At 44.5% G+C, this 25,326-nt stretch overlaps 2 protein-coding genes across 2 annotated transcripts in view; one reads left to right on the forward strand and one right to left on the reverse strand.

Moving 5' to 3' along the window:
• EIF2D (eukaryotic translation initiation factor 2D) overlaps positions 1 to 4,268 on the forward strand; it is a 58,095-nt gene extending 53,827 nt beyond the window's left edge. The window contains exon 15 of the mRNA XM_073319759.2: positions 3,922 to 4,268. Within this exon, the coding sequence (XP_073175860.1) occupies positions 3,922 to 3,941 (20 nt within the window). The 3' untranslated portion in view covers positions 3,942 to 4,268. The remainder of the gene's footprint in view (positions 1 to 3,921) is intronic.
• Positions 1 to 25,064, reverse strand: part of RASSF5 (Ras association domain family member 5) — a 48,897-nt gene extending 23,833 nt beyond the window's left edge. The window contains exon 1 of the mRNA XM_073319766.2: positions 24,588 to 25,064. Within this exon, the coding sequence (XP_073175867.1) occupies positions 24,588 to 24,689 (102 nt within the window). The 5' untranslated portion in view covers positions 24,690 to 25,064. The remainder of the gene's footprint in view (positions 1 to 24,587) is intronic.
• Positions 25,065 to 25,326: the final 262 nt, after the last annotated feature.

Below are 25,326 nucleotides of genomic sequence, written 5' to 3' on the forward strand. Positions count from 1 at the left end.
GCCTTGCTGCTCTCTCTTGGGGGTCATTTTGCAAATCATTTTGCATCTGGTGTGGAATTAATTTGCTCTTATGAAGCCCTGAATGTTTAGTGACAGATGGTTAAACTGCTTCCATTGCTAACAAGCAATTTAAGGTGCATGGAAAGCAGCTACCTTGTTTTGGAAACAGAACTGTCAGCCAACACAAGTCACTTGCCATAACCCTGAAAGTCATTAAGAGCTGACCATGTGCTTAACACACTTCTCACCAAGCAGCACATTTTGTGCTGTGGTTTGAAAGAAACTGACACAATTTTGGGTTACCAGACCTTAAATTAAACTGGTATCCTTCTGTTCAAAAACTGCACAAGGCAAACTCAATATAGGCTCCAGAGACTATCAAGATATTTTTTCCCCCGATTTAGACATCAGATGTGCTGCAAACCACAGAAGTTGCTGTTTCCATGATACCAGCATTTAAGTGAGCCTGAAATGTAAACCATTCTAATTACTGCAGCTCAGATTTTAAAGGGAAACTGCAGTGCAATATTAAAGATGGGAGCTGGGCAAATACTGCAAGAATAAATCAGTGAATATTCATTTGAATTTTTAAATCCATTCTCTTTGGCACTGTTCATCTCCCTTTGCTAATCTGGGAACATTTATGCTATTGAATTCTACAAGCACCAGTGATCTGAGAATATCAATTTTCAGTTCACATGCTCAAATATTCATGGGAAGGAAGTTTTAAAGTTCTCTTTTCATGGAGAATTCACACCAGGAAACTGATTTTAAAAAGAAATGCACACCTAATCAAGAAAAAGTAACAAACCACCTGACATATGACCAATATCAACTAAGCAATAGACTAGCAAGCCATGAAATGTGCACAAGAAAACAATTCATTATTGCTAATAAAGAGGACATGTGAGAAACGGATCTGTTTGGGGACATTTCCGTAAGAGCGAAAGAAGAAAAATTCAACAGATTAAGATGTCGTAAGCATTGTCCCTAATCACAAGGGAGAGTAAGCTGTTAAAATAATTCCAAACAGATCCTAAATACAATAAAGAATAATTAGCAATCAGAAATCCCTCCTCTTGATGGTGCCACAGTAAGACGTAGGGCTGGTAGGACAGAGGAAATGGAGTTCGCCATTGGAATAATCAGATTTCCCAAATTGGTTTAAATTACTTTTCGCAGGCATGGGCATCTGATTTTCCACTGCCCAGAGACATGCTTCATGGAGGACTCTCCAGCAATCTGTGGGGAAAGCTACAGCTTAGTCAGAGGGTCTGGATTCCATTCCTAGCTCCACCCCTGGCCTGCAGGGTGCCTGGGCACATCACTTCCCCTCCCTCAGCTTCCCCCTCTGCAAAATGGGGATCACAGTCACTCCCACTCATCTTTGTAAAGAACACAGCTCTCTGGATGGAGAGGCCAATTATTAAGGAACAAGAATCCACATAACCAGCAACTAGTGCATGAATCAGGTTATCCTCCAGAGCCGAGGTGATCACCACTGAGTCATGGGGACGGCTCCAGGCCTAGGGGCCTCGAGCTGCAACACTTAGAGTTGGATTTTAAACATTCCTGCAGTCTAGGTGTGTTTGGTGTTTGGTTTCAGGTCCATCTCTAGCACAAGGCTGCCCTGTCAAGGCATTTCCCTGCATGCCAGACACCTGCTGGCAGCCCTTCTGGACGCGACATCCCCCAAAGCAAGTGCCCCATCCTGTTTTATTTACACAGCTATTAATAGCCAAGATACAAGGGGAGAGGACCCAGGGTGCTATATAAAGACCTGGGAAGTTCAAAGACTTCTTCCCTTAACCTCTTCCTGCTGTTTGCGAAGCTGAGATGGTCAGAGACAGGTGCTGGGCACAGTGAACCAAAATCTGTCCCTGGTGTAAATCTACCAGAATCAGTGGAGTTGCATCAAGGACTACTTTGGCCCAGTGTCAGTTTTGGATAACAATCAATGTGTCACGCTGTTGTGAAGGATGCATTACAGAGACAGACTTATCCCTTCCTCTCCATTCCACATAGTGTTGTGAGATGGTCTCCGTCTCCATCCAAGTGCCCCAAAGCATCCAATGGACCTCTTCCCAGGAGAGAAAAGGGGTTAGAATGCTACGCTTTGCACCTCTATATCACCGGTCATCCAAGAATCTCAAACCACCAGAGCTTAAACCCCCCAGCATCCCAGGGAAAAGGGAGCGAAGTAGTATACCTGTTTTACAGATGGGAAAATGGAGTCAGAGAGAGATGCAATGACTTGCTTAAGATCATACAGCAATTTAGGGATAGATTTGGAAAGAGACCCACTAAACCAACGTTACAGGACTTAATTCATTCTTCCCATTTGAACTCCGAAGCCCAGGGAGATTCATTGCTCTCGAAGCAGAGGTAAGCATGTCATGGAATCCCTCATAGGATCTAGCGAAAGCCTCCTTATTATCTTAAGCAATTGTTTTTGTTTCCAGGAAGGGAGATGGCCGAATCAGATGCAGCTTCTCTACAAGGATAGAGGTTTCAGAGTAGCAGCCGTGTTAGTCTGTATTCACAAAAAGAAAAGGAGTACTTGTGGCACCTTAGAGACTAACAAATTTATTTGAGCGTAAGCTTTCGTGAACTACAGCTCACTTCATCGGATGCATATGATGAAGTGAGCTGTAGCTCACGAAAGCTTACGCTCAAATAAATGTGTTAGTCTCTAAGGTGCCACAAGTACTCCTTTTCTTTTTACAAGGAGAGAGGTTTCCCTAGGGGATAATAGGGCATCAACGGCTCTCAGGCCATATTTCGCTCTAAGTTAAACCTGAATGAAGGCTGCTAATAAATCTTACCACAGGAGTGTGGCAGGCGCTGCACAGTGAATTGAGCTGGGTGCCCCACAAGTGACAGCTGTCCGTGAAGGATGGAGACAAACTGGACCTGAAGCCCACTAGCCAAGTCAGCTCAGGATTGTCAGTTAGGAAATGTGACAATTTTTACAATAAAAGACAGACAAACAATGCAGGTGGGTGGGAGCAAGAATTGAAATGCAACTAGGCAAAGACCCATTGTCCGGATGGAGAAACAGCAGCAGTAAAATGACTGTATCATAACAGAGTCATTTGTTAAGAGTCCTATGAAGTCTTGTCCGGGGTTGCAAGCCTTTTACTGCTCTTCATGAATCTGCCCTGAGCTCCTATTTTGCAAAGTTTCTGCAATTCTGGTTGAAGAAAAAACAGAAGCAATTAACCATAAGCCGTTGCCACACTTCCTGTTTCACAGAAACAGGATGAAATAAACTGTTAGCAAAACTTCTCAGTAATTCTCTGCCTGGGCATGCACAGAGAAGGACACTGCTAGGATCCATCTGGGGAGAGCATGCTGACAAGAGAGGGATTAACTCCAGAGTTGGATTTGGTACTCTCAAGGGAACAGATGAGATAAGAAAGCTTATGCTCAAATAAATGTTAGTCTCTAAGGTGCCACAAGTCCTCCTTTTCTTCAAGGGAACAGGGTTTCCTAAAAAGAGCCCTGATGAGACAGAGAGGTGGAAGGCTCTGTGGGTTTGTTTACCCCTTCATCCAGTGTCAGTGGCTCATGCTCGCTGCTTAGTAAAGATCTAGTAGAGCATGTAAATCAGTGACCACATCAGGATTTAAAGGGCACACCCAGCTGCACTGGCCCCAGGAACACACAGCTCATCCTTTTATGTGCATGCAGTTTGCACTTCCACCTCAATCAGAAGTCACAAGCGCCCCCTTACAGGTTGGGGGAAATGGGGAGGAAAAAAAAAAAAAAGGTTGAAACCCACATGGGTTAAAGTGACTGGCTAGTGGTCACCTTGTGATCCAAGTGGGTACGATCCAGAAGTCCCAACTCCTAAACCCCAGCCCTACCCACTAGACAATACTCCTTCACTGACACGTGATGTTCTTGTGTTTCTTTGAGGTGCACAGATGTCCTGCTAAATTTGCCTGTGACAGGGCATAGCCGAGAAGCTGTGGAGAGAACAAACACTAGCTAACGCTGCTGAATTTAGGACAGCGGCAGGTCAATCGCAGAAGAAGAATGCCTGTAATGCCACCCAAGATCAAGCTCTGTCCTATGCCCCAACACCACATGCCACTCTGAAAGAACTGCACAATGGCATTCATGCCACCGGCATATTGCACTGACGGAGAAAAGAAGAGGAGATAAAAATAAGAAAACCCTCTCACTAAATAAAGACTAGAGATGCTAGCAGAGAGGTGGGTGATGCTGGTATCTGCGCAGTAACATGACAAAAGTGACATGATAATGATACACTCCTGTCTCCTGTGAACTCTAACTTGCACCATTATTGTACACATCCTTTACAGCAATCTTGATGCACAGGAAATTGTCTCATCTGGCGGTCAAAGCAGAGGACAGAGTCACGTCTTGGGTTCTACTCCCAACCGTGCCACTGACTTGCCCTGTGACTTTGGCCTAAGGCCTTGTCTACACAGACACATTGCACAAGTTTAACGAAAAGCCGTTAATAAAACCGGTGCAGACACTTTTAATTCAATTTAAACCTGCTTATATCTGTTTAGCTTTACTGTTTAAATACATTGGTTTAAATTTACAGACACAAGCTAAACCGATATAAATTCGGTTTTAAATCAAATTAAGAGGGCCCACACATGGTTTTGCACTGGTTTAACTAAATCAGTTGGAAAACACACAGTGCTAACTGTGTGGGTGTGTGGGTGTGTATAAATCAGGTCTAAGTTCAACCACCTTCAAAATGGGGATATTAACACACACCCCACCTGGCAAAGGTGTGGGGAGGTTAAATTAATGCTCTTAGAGTGCATCTTCACACCAAGGAGCTACAAGTGCAAAGTGCATTTGATTTGACAATTGTCGTATGCCACGCAAAGCATTTGAAGAAAATAGTTTGAGAGACAGGATTTCCACATGAGGTCAGCTCCCTATGTAGGCTCCTCAGGAAAGCAGCCAGATTTTCAAAAGGGCCCAACACTCAGCAGACTCCATTAAGAACAACGTCAAATGCTCCCTACCCCCATTGAGAACAGTGAGTGGAAGGCGCTGGGTGCTACAGACCTATGAAATTCTGGTCCCTTGTTTAAGTACCTAACTGGGAGCTGTTGGGTGCAGAGCTCTTTTGGAATACCTGGACCCCAAGATTTAGCTGCACCTTCCTCCTTTTATAGCATAAAAAGTGGACACTTAAAACAAGTAACCCAAATTGCCACGGCCTCCTCAATCATCTCTCTCAGGATCTACATCACTACAGTACCCATCACTGTAGTATCTGAGCATCTCACAACACACCTGATAGGTAGGGCAGTGCTGTTATGCCCATTTTACAGATGGGGAACTGAGGCGAATTAAGTGAATTCAAGTGAATTATGCTAAACCGAATTCAGGCCACTTAAATTCTGAATGAGAATGTCCACAAAGGAGTTTAATGCAGTTTAACTAACCCATTTTAATTTTGCACCTTTCGTTAATTTTGATTAACTTTCCTGCGCATCCCCGTGTAGACAAACCCCAAGTAACTTGGTCACGGTCACCCAAGATGTCTGTGACAGAACAAGGAATTGAAGCCAGGTCTCCCAACCTTAGCCATCCTTCCTACTCCACCATCACAGCCCACTTAAAATGTGTATCTTTCTTGACTGCCTAGTCAGAACCATCTCCTGTACCCACACCTCAGCTGCCACTGGGGTTAAAGCTCACCGAACCACAACCTGCCCAGAACAAATACATGCCAGGATAAGAAACAAGCCGCACAAACACATCAAGTGCATCACTGCAGACTGCTCATGGTTTTGACATATGTAGTTCAAGTGTTAGCTAGCCACATTCACCTTCTCTTTGCAACAGAGCACTTATCTAATGAGCCGTACGTTCACGATCCAGGCTATTAATGGGAGAGGGGAAAATATGGGCTACGGGGATTACTGGGCCTTGGTAGGGAAAGAGAGGTTGTAATCCAAGAAACGGGTCTCTAAAATTGGCATGGTGGGGTTCTGCATTTATCATCTTTCAATGATTCCAGGGAAAACATGCTCCATTTCCAAGTCAAGACATGTTTTTTTCTCACTGTCGGCCTTGCAAAATCAGCCTGGGATCTAAAAAAAAAAAAAAGGCTGGTTCTTATAACCCGTCTTATATCCACAGCTTGCTGACAATTACACCAAATTATGTGCAAGGCAGAATAAAACATAGATTACTCTTCCATAGCTTTATTGAGCCCTGCAGGGCTAACAGGAATAAAATTTTGTGGTACGACTCAAAGGCACGCAAGAGGAGATAAGCAGAGCGAGGAGGAGCCAATATTAGAGTCTCTTTTCCGACTAAGACGAGGAGAGCTCAAAAGCATAAAATTTTGCAGGTACAATATTTACAGGATTATTTACCATTAGGGAAACTGGGTGTGACAAAAGAGACATTGGTGGAAATGAGGGATATGCAATTCCCCTGGGATATGACCCCTATGAAAACAACTCGTAAAATTTGGATTTATCACACACACACACCCCCCATGCGCATCCAATCACATTGGATCCCTTTCCTGCTATCCTTCATCTGCGTTTGTTTATTCGATCATATGCTCTCTGGGGCAGGGATTGTTCCTCTGTGTGTGGAAAACATCAAGCACTACCAGTAAATCTATGCCACGGGCTGGTTAAGCAGTCGTAAAACAGCTGAACTGTAGGGAAGGATTTGGCCCCAACATCGCATCATTCTAACCAGACAGAGAGAGAAAGAGCTAGAGACCAGACCGACCAGGCTAAATCCTCTGCTATTGTAGTCTGGCACAGGCTCCATTTAAACCAATGGATTTAAATCCATTTAAAAAAATCAATATTTTCATTTGGCTCAAGTGTTTATATAAAGAAAATACATTTAAAGATACCTTTTGGGAAGGGATGTTAGTTTAATACTCAGCTCATCAGCCCCTCAATCTTCGCATTGGTTATCAAAGGTTTGTTTTAAATTACAAATGAGAGAAGTATGAAGTTTACCTGAGTTTCCTATGTCCTGTCACTCTAAAATCGTTAGACATACTTGAAATTAAATGGCACATCAATTGCTAATGCCCTGTACCCAGTATCATGTGGTGATGAATTAGATCCGAGTAAATTATGAAGACCTCTCTTAAATTAAAAGCTACAACAAAAACAAGCTAGCAATTCCAAAACCTAGATTCTGTTGTATTTGAAATTGGTTATGCGCCTCTGGCAGATCTAAGGGGAAAAAGAAAACCAAACAAGCCTAACAACAAATGATTCCACAAGTCATAAAAGATTCAGTAAAAGGCTGGTACCTTTTGTTCTCCCACAGTAGCTGTGCAATTATAACATTTCCACCACTCACCCTCCCCACACTCTTTGCAATTTACAACAGCGGGGAAAGGATCAAACTACAGGGGGGCTTGCAGCACAGAAATATAGATGTTTTAGTCATTTCAAATCATTTCAGTAGGATGCTGGACCTTACTTGCACTTGTTGGGTCTGCACAAAAGCTAAAAGGAAACTTTCCAACCAGGGAGAGGAGGAAAATGATCATTATTCCATTCCAAAGGAGGTTAAGTGAAACTGAACTAGTCTTTCAATTACCATGTAGATTTAACTTAAACAGCTTTTGCTGTCTGTTTCTTTGTTCACAGGCAAAAATGTTTAAAATTAGATTGGACAAAAGACTTAAGTTGTTTGCAGTGTTGTAGTCGTGTTGGTCCCAGGATATGAGAGACACAAGGTGGTTATTGGACCAACTTCTGCTGATGAAAGAGACAAGCTTTCGAGTTCCACAGAGCTGAAGAAGAGCTCTGTGGAGCTCGGCCGCTTGTTTCTTTCACCAGCCGAAGTTGGTCCAATAACATATTACCTCACCTACCTTGTCTCTCATATATAATAAGCACAGCTGCATTTTAACTGGGACGTGGGAAAGACTGGACCCACATGTCTTTTATGGAGACTTGATTGCTACCGTACCAAGGCATGAGATCTAGTTCTAAAATATATGATTCAATAGAGCCGCATTTGAAACCAAATGACAAAATTTGGCATGCCTTTCTAGAAGTGATGCTCTCAACCACAAGTTACTGTCCTAGATGCAAGAATCACAAGGCAAAGTTCTCTGGCCTGCGTTACATGGGAGGTCAGGCTAGATTATCAAAACGGTCCCTTCTGACCTTAAGTTCTAGGAAAAGCCGAAGAGACTGAATGAAGATCGATATTTTAACCCTTAGCTAGTTATTTTGGTTTAAAAAAAAAAAAAAAGCTCCCTGGAGATGAGTTAAAGATGGAGAGAGCCACTGATGAAATCATCCTAGCTCAGCTCACTTCTGGGTTCCCACTCGGGGAAGCCAACAGAACCTGGCATGTGGTGGAAAGTCAAGGCAGGGCAAAATGCCTATGACCTTTGCTCTAGCAGCGAATGGAGCAGACCAGTGCAACCAGATGTGGAATATTAGCCAGGGAAAGGACAAGGACTGGTGCCGGGGAAATACGTTGATTCGACACCTCTGGGGAGTTCCCTATGGAGGAGCCCTGACTATTTTAAACCCTTCTGGTGGCAGCACCCATGGAGGGGAAGCAACAGTACAATTAAGCCCATCCTCTTTTCCCAGAGGTAAGTCCCTCCTGGCATAGCTCTCTGCCTATCTTAAGTACTTCTATGGCCCCATTACTGTGATATCTGAGCACCTCACAATCTTTACTGCATTTATCCTCACACCACCCCTGTGAGGGAGGGCAGTGCTATAAACAATGGGGAACTGGAGCACGGAGAGGCCTGCCCAGCATCACACAGGACATGGGGCAGAGCAGGGAATTGCACCTGAGTCACCCAGGTCCCAAGAAAACACACTAACCATTGGGCCAGCCTTCCTCTCTGAGGAAGGCTCCTTGGCATAAGAGGCTATGAATTATAGAGGAGAATCAAGGCCGTGATCTTTAAACACAGGATTCTCTTCCCCCCGCCCCCATATCTATGTATCCTCACCTATAAATCTCCCATCTCATCTGGCGTAAGACATGCACTCCCCACTCTCTTCCCTCACGTAATGAGCTGTCAGGGCAGAGAGCCCATGTTCTTTTTAACACAATGTCGGCAAACGGATAATACTTCACATGAGAAAGTCCAGCAGAAAAAGCCTCCAAGAGGAAAACATAGAAACCTCAGGAATTCAGTTTTTATTTGTCGTCAATCAGAAGGCAAATACAGCTGTCACTCTTGCTCCTTAGAGCATTTCACAACTCTGGCACTATTCCGGTGAGGCAGATGCTGGTGCATCCTCCCCATTTTACAGATGGGGAAACTAAGGAAGAGGGCTTGATTTTCAGAGGTCACGGGAACCAAGAACTCAAACTGCCGCTGTGCGTGTTCAGCACTTCCAGAAAAATCAGACCCTTGGGGCCTGATCCCATCCCTGTGAAGTCAAGAGGAGTCTTTCCATTGCTTTAGTGGGCTTTGGATCAGGCCCTACATGATTCCAATGAGTCCACAAAAGGAGAGAGAGAGAGAGAGATCAATCATTAAAGCTAAGGAGTTCCTGGCTCTCCCAGCTTAGTGTCTGGCCACTAGGACACAGCTCCTTGAAGAGTTCTGAGCTAGTGTTTGATCAGACCTCTAGAAAGGCAGGGACACAGTACAGCCCCACATTCAGAGCTTTCCGATTGTGAAATAAGGAAACTGTTCCCACTGCATTATATCCAACCAAGCAGTCACCATCTTTGCAACACATTGCTCCTCATTCCCCTCTAACTAGATACCACCACCCTCAAGAGGGGTCTGATTCCTATGCACATGAGTAGTAAGCCCAGAGACTACAATGGGAAAACCTAGGAGAGTAATGATTACAGAACCAGGCCCTCACAGCACCGTCACCCGAACAGGATCTCCGATACCTGATGCTGTAGCCAGCACTGTTCAGCTCAGGCCAGTGCCGGCCAGCACAGCTGAGGTTCTAGTCTGAAGCTGGTAAAAAGGTGCGATTTAGGAGCCTAAGTCCCATTTTCAGAAACGACTTGTGCACTCAGCAGCCTAAGTCCCATTACTGCCACTGAGACACCCTATCTCACTTCTGAGAACGGAGAAAAAAGTGGAACAAAAAAAATGTGGTAGTACTTTTTAAAATAAAATGTTTCCATCCCAGAGGCTTCCAAATCGACCCTTGGCTGTCAGCTCAACGTCGTTTTCTTGAAAATTTTCATTTACCAAAAGCCCAGTTTTCAATAAACAAGCAATTCCTGACACAATTGTGTTGATTGTTTTGTTCACACTTTTAATTCCAGTGTCACAAAACTTTTAACAACTCTCTCCCGCCAAACATTTGAAAGAGTTGACAACATCCTCTTAGAAAAAGAGACTTTTTTTTTTGTTTAAAATTTTTTTTAGTGAGAAGGCTGGGAGCCATCAACAGAAAGCTACATTATATCATTGTTGTCAAAACAGGATCCTCATATACACACACACACGTCAATTTCACCACCATTGTAATTTGTGCCACTATATTAAAAAACTTTGAGCATTTTTGATGAGCAGCTCCTATCAACAGCTCCACCTGAAAAAAAAAATCCTTCTGGATGAAAATCTGCCAGATCGAGAGTTTTCTGGCTTTTGTTGAACTTTTTTTGGGTGTCTGTGTGTCGCGGGGGAATAGGGGTAAAGTATTGTCCGATGAATTTGTAGGTGGGGAAAATCTGAATTTCACCCAGCCTATAGTGAAAGAAAGAGTTGACTTTAAAGCCTCTGTATCAGAATATCCAATAGTGTTGGTCCCTTTCTGCTGCAACTAATGACAAATATTAATGAGCACTTGGTATCAGAGAAGGATTTCCTTTCAAGTAAATTCATCTCAAGATTAACAACCATGCTAAAAATTGCACTGCTGATGATCTCCCTTCCTCCCTACAAATTATCAGCGCGCTCAGATCTCCAACCTAACATTTTATGGTTTCCAAACGGGGCTGGAGCAGAACGTCTATCCTGGTCACGCTGAGTGACAGTAGCCAGCTTTGACAAGGGCACGCACACGCACCAGCTGCTAGGAACACAGAGATTACCATTTGCCAAAAGATAAACTTGAGCGGCTCAGAGCCTATGAATTATTAGTAGATGTCACCCACCCTGGTACACGAGCTGGCTTTGCAGAAATAAATTACTGAATATGGCGCAGTGAAGGGCTCTACCTCATCTTTCCTGTTTCTGCCCTCCACCCCCACCAATTGGATGATTATGGAGCATTAGGACCTTGGTATTGGAATCTATACCTGGTGTTTTGAAATCCATGCTTGGGAAAGCCTCTGGCACTGTTTGCTTGGAGGATACATGGGAGGAAATGTTGTTTGGAACAAAGGAACAGCAATCAGAACTTGTGGGTTTTATTCCTAACTCTGCCGCTGATTTGTTGTGTCACCTTGGGAAAGTTAATTAACCTCTGTACCTAAGTTTCCAACAATAAAACGGGGATATTTCCCTACCTCCCAGGAGTGTTATTAGGCTTACTTTATTCCCAAAGTGCTCTGAGCGCCTCTATATAAAATGGAATCTTATAAACACACACATAAATGAAGTATATTTAAACAATTACTATGAGGCCTGATTCTGCCATCCTAGCTTGTTTTCAGTAGTCTCTCACCACGTGAGTATGCCCACAGAAATGAAACTGATCCTTTAGGAGCTGATCCAAAGATCACTGAAGTCACTGGGAGTCTTTCCACTGACTTCAATGAAGTTTAGATCAGGTCCTTGGTAATGTACAAGGCAAAATTAGTAACAGTAGCAGAATTAGTCCCTAAAATATGACTGGATTATTTACAACTGAGTAATGATTACAAGGAAGCTTTAAAATGAAAGCTTTTCCCAACTTTATAAGGCTGTTAAGATTTGTCTAGAAAGAGAAACAGAATCTTCACATTTATGTGCCTGGAGCTTTGTTTTGCTTGCAAACAGGGTACATTCAGCAATGCATATTCGTCTGATAAATTCAATCCTTTCTTAGGAAAAGCAAAAAAAATTAACAGAGCCCCCAGAAAAACCCAGAGGGGAGCGTGGGTGGCTGGGTGGGAGTTAGCACGAATAAACTTGTTATCCTCTGACAAACATTGTGGATTCAGCAATGCAGTGGAAATCTGTTGTCAAGGCTGCATCTACTGTTCATCTGGTCCTTGGGCTTTATGTTCTTTGAGGTAAGAATAGCACACAAGCCTGTACAACTTACAGAGCTAATTCACTCGGGCGGCCAGGAAAAGCTGAGGCCCAATGCTCTGCACATTGCACAGGACGCTGCTATCTTTTTTTGGACCGTTTCTCCTCTTTCATGTTGCTGCCCCGACCAACCAGCTTTTTAACTATTCCATTCGTAGCTGCATTTTCCTTAGGGGGCTTTAGGACTAACATTTCCTTAGCACTCGATCCCACGAGTTGCTTAGCATCTCCCAAGATCAGGCCCTTAGTGAAAAATAAGTCAAAAGGGTTTAGTATGTAGCAGCACAGTGAAGGGGCAAGTTTTCCTTGCTCTATGATCAAATACCACCTAAGCCTCCAAATAAAGACAGGTCAGCTAACTGATTGCCGTTCAGATGGCCTGCTGGTTCATGAACACCAGGAACACTTATCTGTTTGCTCTGCTTCCATCTGCTACAATAGGTTCCACCAGATACTGTCTGTTCTAATAAAAGAGAAACAGAAGGGGAGAAACAGAAGGCAAAACATCCAGTGTACAAACAAGGCTCTTTTTGACCAACTGGAAACAGGTTGTATCCGCCACAATGCCACTGTTAGCCTGCGGTTTTATCCTTCAATCCGAATCCTCTGCCAGTTCAGGGTTTAAAGGCCCAGCCCGAGTGTCACCTGATGAAGTGAGCTGTAGCTCACGAAAGCTCATGCTCAAATAAATTGGTTAGTCTCTAAGGTGCCACAAGTACTCCTTTTCTTTTTACCTGTAAGTAAATGATCTATGGAAAGTATTGTTTAAGCAAAAGGCAGTGTGACTGGAGGAATGAGCCAAGGACTGGAAGTCCAGAGTTCTATTCCGAGGCCCAGACACTGATTGACTGCATGGCCTTGAGTAAGTCACTTCCTTCTCTGTAAAATGGGGGTACTAATGCGAACCCTGCCTGACAGGGGTGCTCTGAGAATTAATCAGTTAATGTCTGCGTTTTGCTTTCAACATACCAAGTTGTGGGAGACTAAACGAGCAAATAGAACTACTTCCAAAGTATTTTAGCAACAATTTTTGTTAGAATAATAAATAAATAAAAAACAACAAAAATAATAAAACAATCTAGGAAATGTTCCAGACATCAAAAGATCAGAGAGCCTATTTGGTAGCATGCCTGCTACACAGCAGGGATAAGGGGACAGGATGCTTGGGTCCAGAATAAAAAGGAGAAACACAAAGGAGAAGAGCACATGATTCAATCCAGTGACTGAGGCCACAGTTTCCTTGCATGACAAAAGCTGGAAAGAAAATGGACAGGTTGGTCCCTTTTAATCCACAGCATTAACAAAGGCAACTGCATCCCAGAAGGGTTTCCAGGTGCTCTAAGAATCAATGCTGGGACACAGGAGAATAACAGTTGTTAGATCATTTCAGCACCTAAGTGCACTTGTGACAGGCCAACAGCACCTCAGCAGCTGACTTGGGAATCCTAGTCCTTGATTTGTCCATGGGACAGGTACAACATGGGCAATAGCAGTATAAGTGTCCTTCATAGGCCCTCTGCCAGCGTACCTCCACCTCATATCAGGGCAGGAGTAACTTGGCTTCTTAAGATCTTATTCTTCCACTCATCACCATAGTATTGGAGATCTCTTTACAGAGACTGCCAATGAGGCTAGCAATTTGAGTTGGTGATTTCCAAGAAGTGAACAGCTTTCCACGGGAAGTGGCGCAAGACCCACCAAACTCATTTCACATAGATCTAATGCCTATTTCATGGCCTATCAGATAAGTATATGGCCCCTGCTCATTACTGCAATATCTGAGCACCTTACACTCTTTTTAATATATTTTTATCCTCACAACACCCGTGTGAGGTACTAGCCTCCCCATTTGACAAAGAGGGAAATGAGGTCCAGAGAGGCTAAGTAATTTGCCCAAGATCATGCAGGAAGTCTGTAGCAGAGCAGGGAATTAAACCCAGGTCACAGGCTAGGGCTCTAATCACTGGACCCTCTCTGTCCAGTGAGTTTGTCAGTTTTGATGTGGGTTGGATTCAAACTGTTGACTTAAGAGGTGAAAGGTTCTACATCCCATTTCCAATAACCAGAACCCCACACCAACAAATTAATATATTGTCTTTTACCAGTTTCAAAACAATTTAGGGACCCAGTTAGAAACCTCATAAAAGGTAATACTGAGACCCCATCGTGAATCTCTACACTATAATTAAAGAGTCTTCCAGGCAGCACAAAATGTTATGTTATTTTCAAGTATTCAAATGGAAGTAAAAGACAACTTGCTGTGACTCACAGCCCAGAACTCAGCTCCAGGCCAGGAACTTTTCTGTACAGCATCATAAATAACTTAAATAGTTCAGCCATGTGTCTGCTAGGAACATATAATCAGCAAAGAAAGAAAAAGAAAACCCTCAGCTAATGGAAATTAAAGTGAGCACTCCAAGGCCTACTGTTTTATTTATTTATTTCTCTTTACTGCTCTTAGAATTTTACGGCTTGCATATTAGAACCACAGCCAACAAGCCTTTCTGACACAGCAACCATTTCCCAAAAGGACAGTGGCAGAAACCCCAGTGCCTGGTCTATTAACACCTGGCTAGACAAAGCACTAGCAAGTAAACTGGATAGTGGTGTGGTTAAATCACTGGACAGGGATTCGGGAGATTCAGGCTTAATTCCTGGCTCTGCCACAGACACCTTGTGCAACTCACTCGGATCTCTCTGTATTCAGTGGCCATCTGTGAAATGGGTATAATCTGTCCCTTCTCCCACCCTTTGTCTGCCCTTGCCCGTTTTGGTTGTAAACTCTACAAAGCAAGGACGGTCTCTTACTACTGTGCACGTACAGTGCTGAGCATAATGGGGTCCTGATCTCGGCTACGGCCCCAAGGTGCTGCAGCAATAAAAACAGTGCAATAAATATGTAAGGAACAATCCTGCATAGGCCACGGAACACAATCTCACTAGGGATTTTCCGTCTCTGCGGTCCGTCCCACAGCTACAACTGTGACTTTATAACCAGTTAGGGACACAGTCAGCAGGCAAGTCACAAAGCCCACACAAGCAGCTTCTCTGCCATCACAAGTGTCTGCGCAGCCACCCTATCAAGATGCCCCACAATGTCTGTACCAGGGGAAAGCTAGGCAAGTACTCCACAAGGCCTCAGCAGGAGGCAGAGCGCACAGAAGACATGTGCCAAGGGCAGCATGAGCGGGTCTGAGGCAATGCACTTGGGAAATGTCCCAGCGCACACAGCTGGAAGGAGAGACTAGTGAAACAGGATACACAAGCAGTGGGTCTGTCAACTCTGCAAAAATACCCAGTGCGCCCATTTCCCTGAATATCTGTAGGATTGAAAATGAGGTTAGTAACTATGGCAGCCATCATTGTTTTGCCCCTGCCTGAGGTATAAAATGGCCCATGGGTGCCTTCCTGACCTCGTCTCCATTGCCCAGCATCTTGCACCTTCATTTACACCAGTGCTAAACCTAGCCCACACCAGTAGTTCCCGATGATACGGCGGGGTTATGCTGGGTATTAATGAGATCCGTGATGGTCTCAGCCTTGATACTAGTGGCTCCACACCACAAAACTGCCCCCACAAGTGACACTAAATGTGCTTCCTGGCAGTCTTGGCAGGCAGAGAAGCCAAAGAACTGAATGAACACAGACAAGAAATCCTCTCTTCTGGTAATGATTTGCATTATGGTAGCACCTAGAGGCTACAGCTGAGATCAGGGCCCCATTATCCTAGATGCTAAACATACACTGAGGTATGTCTACACAGCAACTGGGTGGCAAGACCGTGACACATGTCGGCATACCCGAGCTAGCTCCGATTGAGCTAGCTTGCTAAAAATAGCAGAGTAGCCACAATGGCACGGCCTAGCTGCCCAAGCACAAGCTCGCCCGGGGCCCTAGGTAAGTACTCGTGTGGCTAGCCCATGCCACCACAGCTACACTGCTAGTATTCGTGAGCTAGCTTGATCAAAGCTATCCTGGGTGGGCCTACACGTGCTCACACGACTGTCCCTTAGTGAGAGGCAGTCCCTGTCCCAAAGAGCTTTCAATATGAATAGGTCAGACAGATGACAGGCAAGAGGGGAAAACAAGAGGTGTAAAGAGATGAAGCAACTTGCTCAAGGTCACTGCAGAGACAGGAATAGAACCTAGGTCACCCGAGTCCCAGATGAATGCCACTGGGCCACACTTGCCTCTCTGTTTGCCTTGAGGCAGCCCATCCAGTTAAAGGCTGTGGCATATGAGTGGACGCTGGCACTGTTGCTGAACATGCTTTCCCTGTTCTCTGCACAAAGAATCCAGTCTCCAGGGTTACTTATTCAGCCTTTTTCAAGAGAATGAGATCCATTAAAATTCAAAAATAGGACACCTACCTTACAAACATTCATCATCGGATTGGTACCAAACCTAATCATAAAAGTGATACCCATGGTTAGTACCTGTCCAGCACCAACAAGCTGTGGTCACCGTATAAAACAAATTCCAACATTCCCTGCCCCAATGAACTTACAGTCTCTCTCTCTCTAATATATATATATAGATATAGATATCCTTAAGGATAAACAGCTCTTGCCTATCAATGCTTTTTGGTTTAAACTGGGCATATTTATCTGGTCTTAAGAGAGGTCCCCTCCTATAAGAGGTCAACAGGGCTAAGGTAACGATGATGTTCTTTGTTGCGAACCCCAGAGCAAACAGTTACACAGTCAGCACCGCAGTATTACCTGATAACATAGCAACATAGCTCTGCATATCTCCACGGCAAACAGTTGAAAGAATGATTTCATTTTTTTCCTCTCTGATTGAGAAAGATATCATGTGGTGGAATTTTCTGAGCCACTGAAATCTAATTGCCAGGCTGCACTTCACAAAGGCTGGACCCCAGTTTCTCCATCCCTCTCCTCTTCCTTCATACCTCCCTCCCCCCATGACAAGATATTTAGTCTGTCTTAGGTACTTATACAGCTGCCATTTCACGAGTATCTGAGCACCTCACAATCTTTAATGTATTTATCCTCACAACACCCCTGTGAGGCAGGAAAGTGCTATTTTGATGGCCACCATTTTGGCCAACACACCAGGGACTGAACTGGAGACCTCGAATGCTAAAAGCACGAGAAGCTACAGCTTGAGCTCAAGAGCCCTGGCACTCTTGCGGGAGCTGTAACATACTTGGGCGCAGAGGGAGACCCACCCCCCCAGTGGATTACACGATCCCGTTTTACAAATAAGGAATTGAGGCTAAGTGACTTGCCCCAGGTCATACATGGAGTTTGTGACAGAACAGAGAGCAGAACCCAGGTCTCCCAATTTCCCAGCTAGTACCCTAACCACTGGAAAATCCCGTCCTTTCTCTACCCAGCTAGGGTTTGACACAAGCTAATTCCCTAGGGAGACATACCCAGTGTGACTCATCCCTCACAGAAAAGTCACACATCCAAAATATCTGAATCTTCTTTGGTGTTTTGTTCAGACTTAGATATTCCACAACTGAACTCATATTTGCCAGCATCTGACCTACAGAGGCGGAAAAAAAGCCACATGTGCATTGGGCCACCACAACTCAAACCCAGCCATAAAAACTCTATTCTCATTGCAGTCTCAGAAAGGCTCCAAGGTCTGTCTGAATGTGCCATGGAGACAGGATTTCTCTCTTACTCCCTCGAGGAAGGTCCCTTCAAACTAGGTTGAGGGACATTGTTGGGATAGCAATTGTCTCTGGCTCTCTGGATAATGAGGATTGTAAGTCTCCAGGGCTCTTAGTCAACTTGTCTGTGCTGAACTCTTGACTCATGGGCAGCAATTTTCAGCCAAGTGGTCTTATTTCTGTGCGTACTGAAGGACACCTTCCCAATACCGATGGCTCGAAAAGTGCTCAGAGAATATCGTGCCTCACTGGGGCTCAAACAGTGGAATGAGTCCAGAACACAAACTAATTCAGGTCTTCATTTTTGTGCCATCTTCCCCCATGACTAACAGTAAGCACTTGAAGAACTAGTTTTAAAACAGCAGCTCTCAAACTGTGCGTCACAACCCTGAAGTGGGTTGCAACCCCCTTTTAATGGGGTCACCAGGGCTGGCATCAGACTTGCTGGGGCCGAAGCCCGAAGCCAAAGCCTGAGGGCTTCAACCACAGGTGGTGGAGCTCAGGTTACAGGCACCCTGCCTGGAGCTGAAGCCCTTTGACTCTGGCCTCCTGCCCTGGGCAGGGGGCCAAAGCCCAAGGGCTTCAGCTCCCACTCTTGGGCTTTGGTCCCACTTCCTGGCGTCATGTAGTAATTTTTGTTGTCAAAAAGGGGGTCACAGGGCAATGAAGTTTGAGAACCCCTGAACTAATATATGCAGTGAAAACTGGACAAAAAGATCACTCATTATTATAGTTTCCTCTCTTAAGAAACTGCCCTAAACACACCAAGTACAATTCTGCTCCATCTTCATTAATGAAGATTAACTCCATTAAGCTACTGGGGTTGAGACCCTGAATGGTCTGTTTGACCAGCTTTTGCTGTGCTGTGTATTTCTCCCGCCTCAAAAAAATCTTTGTGGAAAAAAGTTTCATTTTCAAATTTGCCAGCAAAGTCTCCATTTGACTGGCTCAGGTTCATGTCCAAAAGAACAGAGAAAAAACTGACCCCCAGTATCTTCCAATCCACTACTTAAAATCCTACAGATGTGCTGTAATGCAGATGCACCTCAGTGCAAGCACATGGCAGCAAAAGGGCAAGAGCATGCCATTTCCCAGCCTGACACACAAGGAGAGAAGGAACCCGGGCTGGATTCTGCAGCTGCTCCTCTTGTGGATCTGTCTTGGGTGTCCACGGGACTTTTACGCGTAGATGGGTTATGGAATCAGGCCCTACGCTGGTGCACTGTCTCAGCACGTTAGAGAACCGAAGGAGGTCATGTGTCTATGCAGCTGGCTTGCTGACATTCGTACGCGGAAGAGACATGAATGCAGCTGCAGTTTTCTTTGGACCTCTGCCCCAAGTCAATGCACTTGCTCTTGAGAAAAGTATTATTCAGGAACTGGCCCTGCTTACTTACATTCCAGTGCTCATCCCTTTCACACTCTGAGGCCAACGATGAGACATTTGGCCAGAGGCAGAGCTGAGTGCTACAAACCAGCATCAGAATCAATGAGGTGGTGAGGTAGCTCGGAGGCCCCTGAATTACGGCCTTAGACGTCGCAGGTCCTGATACAACCAAAGTGGGTTGGGTGGCAGCCCTGTGAATTCAACTTGATTAGCACACACAGGAGAGCTGAAGATTTTGAAGCGTCATATGGGGCAGGGACATTATTTTGATAAATCAGAGCCTGAATACTATAGTCTTAATCAACCCCTGTATTTGAGCAGGGGGGGTCTCCATTCTGTCCATAGATCGATAATGGCAGAACAAGGTGCAAGAGACCTGCAAGAAAGTGACAGGGAATAAAAGGGAACCAGTGGGTGGGACAGTTAGCCATAAGACGCCTAAAGATCTTCCAAAGCATTTACAGAAAGGCCAGATTGCTTGAAATGAATGTGTACAAAGCGAAGAGAAAAATGAGATTGATTTTAAGATGCAAGTTACTGCAGATACAGAGAATTCTGACCGAACAATGACGATGGGAGAACAACAGATATGAATCAATGTGGAAATGCATATTTTAGATCCTAGATCGTAATTTGCCCTTTTCTCTTTATAAACACAATGTCCCCATGTCTATTACTGCTGGACATCAACAAGCAATTTGATTAAGCCCTTTAAGCACATCATATTGTTCTTTATTGTTCCTTGTACAGAAGCTCACAGAACCAGTCAGATGGTGAATTTGGAAAGTACAGAGGAGCAGTGCTGCAGGGAAAATGCTATAAGGAAGACACACAAGTTTGCTTTGAACAATGATGTTTCCAATAATTTTCCTCTGTGCCTCACAATTTGTTTCACTTTCTCTAGGTCTATGTGGTCTTGCAACTCTCCTTAATTATTTCAGCTGTCTAGCACTTCAGATTAGGTTGCCTTCTACAGGTTTTACACTATGCCATCGTCACTTAGGCTGAGATTTTAAGGGCATTAAGCATCCAATTCCCAGTGAATTTCAGTGGTGGTTGGGCAAATAATTCTCTTAACCTCCTTTGAAATATCTCACCTCGGAGTTCTCTAAGCTTTAAAGGAGGATAATGGGAGGCAGGGCTCCAGGGTCCTATGACTTGCTTTACCTCTGACCTACCCTCCATCCTTAGAGGTTTGTAAGGCCCGGCTTGACAAAGCCCTGGCTGGGATGATTCAGTTGGTGTTGGTCCTGCTTTGAGCAGGGGATTGGACTAGATGACCTCCTGAGGTCTCTTCCAACCCTAATCTTCTATGATTCTACCCAGGATATCAGAGCAACTCAAATTCCATCTTTCAAGGAATACGACTTATCTACCAGTTGGGAAAAGTTACAAAAGGTTAATAAAATGCTTTAAGATCCTAGAGCTTGTCTACATGGCAAGTTACTATGCGGCATGCCAGGGTGTGACTCTACAGCGCTCTAGCTTGCCATGGGGCCAGCTAACTCGCTGCGCGGACCCTCATCCAGCACACGGAAAGATCCCTAGGGCGCTCGGACACCCTCACCATGTAGACCAGCCTTTTGTATATGAAAGCCCACAACGCAGATTTCAAGCTAGCATGCATGTTAGGTGGTATGTCAGTGCTACACTCATATGCAGGGGCATTGCTTTCTCCTGGTTAACCGTTTAAAGAGCCGGCTGGAACAGGCTGATTGAACCAGCTCAAACCGATCAGCTGGATGGGAATGAAACCGAACATGGAAAAGCATGTGCAGGGAAATGGCAGCGCTATCTGAGATTTGACAAGATGGTTCTTGCTGGAGCCCCATCAGTGCTGGGGAGACAGTCCAGTCAGGAAGTTTGTGGTGCTCAGGAGAGGGTTCTCGCTCTCATTTGGGCATCCTTCCTGAGTACCTAGAGTGGGACAGGCTGGGCTGAAGTGTGCCCAGCAGATTAATTAAATCTTGGATTCAGGACATGTTGACTGCTCACAGCTGCAGGCAGACGATGTGCTACGTGGCTGAAAACTCAAAAAACTGTTGCCATATAGAGGTGTTTTACAGACTGCTGTTCTGGAAACGTTCCACATTTAACTTTTCAAAATGGTTCCCGAAGGGGAGACAAGCAGAAGGGGTGAGGAAGGGGGAATTACCCTAATTTGATGCTATACCTGCCCAGTTCTGAGGGATTTCAGATAGCCAAATAAAGATATGCTTTGGCCCAGCCCCACTCTCACTGCTTGGTATTAGAGCAATCACGCTGTAGCAGGCTTCATTTCATAACCCTGGCATCTCATAATTAAAAGAAGAGCCTCTCTGGAGCCTAAGTGTTTTTGGTTCTGGAACACCGATAAAGTCTTGCTTCACCTAGTGACCAACAATGACCAAGAGAGGGGCCTGGCCCTGGAGACTAACAAACAAAGCCACAGAGGTTCCAGTTTGACGGAGGAGACAGAATCCCATTGTTAAATTGCTTTTCTCAGACTACACAGAACTGGGAGAGTGAATGAGAAGAGTAGATAAATGGATCAAATCCTAAAGTCTTAGGAAAACTCCCAGTGGCTTCCGTGGGTGATTTGATTGAGTACAGATAGACTGGGGGCCTCCCAAAGACCAGTAGCAAAAATAAGACAGTCAGGTTAAACCAACTCCTCAAATATCTGCCTTGCCTGGCCTGGCCTGGGAGGAGTGTGCACAGTCGTTCCCACCTGCTGGGGTGATACTGCTGCTGTCCCAGCATTCTGCAAATCGATGCCTGGACTGGTGTCAAGGCTGAATAATGACTGCACCTGTTTCCCTCTGTAATCTCCAAGGATGCTTGGGCAAAGCATTCCACCCACACCAACCGGCCTGTGCCTATCCAACAGCTTGTGTGTCATCTGGATCCAGGATGAATTTAGTTTCAATGATTCACATTTACATCAGAGATGGGAGGGGACAAAAACCCATTAGGTTCACGCTACTACATAACTGCCAGTGCAGGATTGTTCCTTACAGTCTGTTCTCTGTTCCTTTCTTCCATCTCTCACTCTCTCCACCCACCCACACTTCTGAGGCAATGGGAAGCTCCTCTGGTGATCAGGTTCTTACAAATACCAATGACCCATTTTTTCTCCTGCTGATAATAGCTCATCTTAATGAATTAGCCTCTTGCAGTTTGTATGGCAAATTCCACCTTCTCTGTATGTGTGTGTGTGTATATATCTTCTTACTATATGTTTCATTTTATGCATCTGATGAAGTGAGCTGTAGCCCATGAAAGCTTATGCTCTAATAAATTTGTTAGTCTCTAAGACTGGTTTTTTTTGCGGATATAGACTAACACGGCTGCTTCTCTGAAACCTAATTACCCATTGGAAATCTTTCATTTTTTGGCCATATTAGGCCTCTGAGTTTATTCCTAGCTACTTTTTGCCATTATTCGGTGACTTGTTCCTTCAGAACTCCAGGAGCCGGCTCCAGCCTTAGAAGGTCTAAGAATTCTCTGCAGTACGTGTATAATTCCCATTAATCACACCTTCAAAATAAGAAAGCCAAAAGCAATAGCACACTTTGAATAGCCCCTACCATCCTAATATGATCAAGAGCCTTAAACTATTTCTCCCCCATGAAAAGAACAACCAGCTGCTTGGTGACTTGCATCTACTGTACTATTGTAAAGCCAGACAATATCATACAATATGGTTTGCTTGGGCCGCTATGCTGTTTTAAACAAGAAACATTTCCTTCCCACAGTACAAAAAACCTGTAATACCAGATCACTTGACATGAACTTGTTTTAACTTTCACCGTGTTTCACTGTTAAGAAGAGAGCAATGGAGGGGAGAAACCAGTGCACTTAACATCCATTAGAATGGAGCCCAGATATCACAGTGATGGGCACATATTATGGCAGGATAAAGCAGTGAATGAAAGAGCAAGCTTATTTAAAAAGTAGCATTTCAATATCCTTCCACAGAAGAAAGAATTAAATAGGAACTGAATGCACACAGGGATTTATATATATATATTATAAAATTATACAAAGATATTTAGGTCTTCTACACAAATGGATAATCAAATGACATTTTCTTAAAAAAAAACGTTTGTTAGCTGTCAGCTCCCAACACAGATTACTAATGGGGGATGTCCCATGTTAAAACCCAAGGGAGTATTTCTAAAAAAGTTTCAGATGAGTAAAATGATATCCTAAAAAACACCGGATAATAAAGGGACTGTCGCACAAACCAATTCACTCAACAGGATGATGCCTGCCTGTAAAAAAAAAAAATAAACACTTTCAGATTAACTCAGAGCTGACTTTTTTTTTTTTTTGGGGGGGGGGGGGGGGGCACCACAGAGAAAGACTAGACCAAAAGCACCTGCTGAGGATTATAACGTTGCAGTTTCAGACATGCAAATATGGCAGCACCCTACAGTGGAATTTCACTACTGATCATTTAAAATCATTTTTCTTAAGTGAAAAAGAAGAACTGCTACAGTGACATGGTGCTTTCCTCTCTCAGGCCGACAGCACCACCAAGATCAAACTTTTTGCTGCAGTGGAGGAAAATGGTGACCCAGTGCACACTTCCTACCTAACGTGTGATCTGTGAACATTTTAGGGTTCTTTTTCCTGTGTAAAACCTCTACTTCTGTAACAGCTTTTTCCTCTGTTCTCTTTTTTACACCCTGGGCTGGTTGGTGATTACAGATTCTCGAAGGGTTGATTTTAAATGTGTACATTAATATAAGCAATTCTATGTCCTGTCAGTGTTACTAGCCGATAATAGTTTTGAAGGCAGGATAAAATTGTAAACACACTCAAACATTCTCTTTTTAAACATACACCAGGGATTAACTTTGTCCATTTAAGTAATTCCAATGAGGTCAACAGAATTAGACCTGAGATGAATTTAGCCCATTCACTGTAGAAAACCTGCTGTCACCATAACATGCCTCTCAGAATCAAAATGATCTGCAATGTTGTGCGTTACATGTAACAGCACAGGCATTCTCAGCCTGAGGGCTCTGATGCCTTGGGGGGCAAAGAGTTTCAAGCCAGATCTTGGATGACTGGGAAGGGGATCTTTTGGAGGGTGCAGGTGCATATCCTGCCATGGAAAAGGGAGTGGCAGAATAGATGAAGGTGAGAACCACTGCAACAGAGCAAAGACCTCCCATCTACTTTACCAGAGAGTGAGAGATGTAAGTAAATGCCCCCCTCATTCTGAGAACAGACTGTGACCCTATGATCTCACTCTCAACCTGGCACCTGCAGACACACACACATGCACACAGAGACCTTTTTTTTTTTTTTTTTTTGCACCTTGCTCAGGAGAATGCTCCACCCTACATCCAACATGGCCCCTTAGAGAGTTTTAAAGCTGTTACCTTGGCAGGGGCTTTGCTCTGTGCACTCCTGAAGAAGGTGGTCTTGGCTGTGAAAAAACAATCCTCGAGCTCTTCATCCAGACTACAGTACCCGCTGCTCATGCTGCGCTCCAAAGGTCATCTACCAACAGTGGATTTGAGACCCTCAGAACGTTTGGGGCTCACCAAGGAGCTGGAGGAGCAGGTAACCATCTGATTCCTGTTCACTGCAGCAGCAGTGGCATTTCCCAATCCAGTTCCTGTACATTCAGCAGCAGACACGATTTCACATCCTCGGCTTCACTTGTCCTTATCTGCAATAGCTCCTTCTGCTTGTTCTCCAGCATTTAACTCAGTGATTTCTCTGTTAAAACAGCCCTGCTGGGTTACCCTTCCCTTTCCTCACCCAACCAACTCCCTTAGCAAGGGCTGTTGGAGAATACTGAGGGATCAGACCTGAGTGAGTTTCTTCTCTTCACTCTCAGACTCACTCACCATCTGTGGTTTAATCTCCTGCCTGCAAGCCTAGTGGAGCTGGCTGTAAGAACACATCACCTCCCTCCCCCCACCCTCCTTTCCTGCCTGCTTTCAGTTCACACACAGAGGAGCCCAGCCACTTCCTCTTGCAAGCTTTCGCACCCAGTTTTTGCACTGGGCTCAATTTCTCAGTGTCTCCAGGGTAGAACCTCAGTGGGTGTAAATCCACGTCGTCTGTGGAGCGGTGCTGATTTATACCGCTAGCTGAGGATCTGGGCTTCTC

Source organism: Lepidochelys kempii, chromosome 21 (genome assembly GCF_965140285.1).
Source record: "Lepidochelys kempii isolate rLepKem1 chromosome 21, rLepKem1.hap1, whole genome shotgun sequence".
In the NCBI taxonomy this organism is placed as follows: Eukaryota; Metazoa; Chordata; order Testudines; family Cheloniidae; genus Lepidochelys; species Lepidochelys kempii.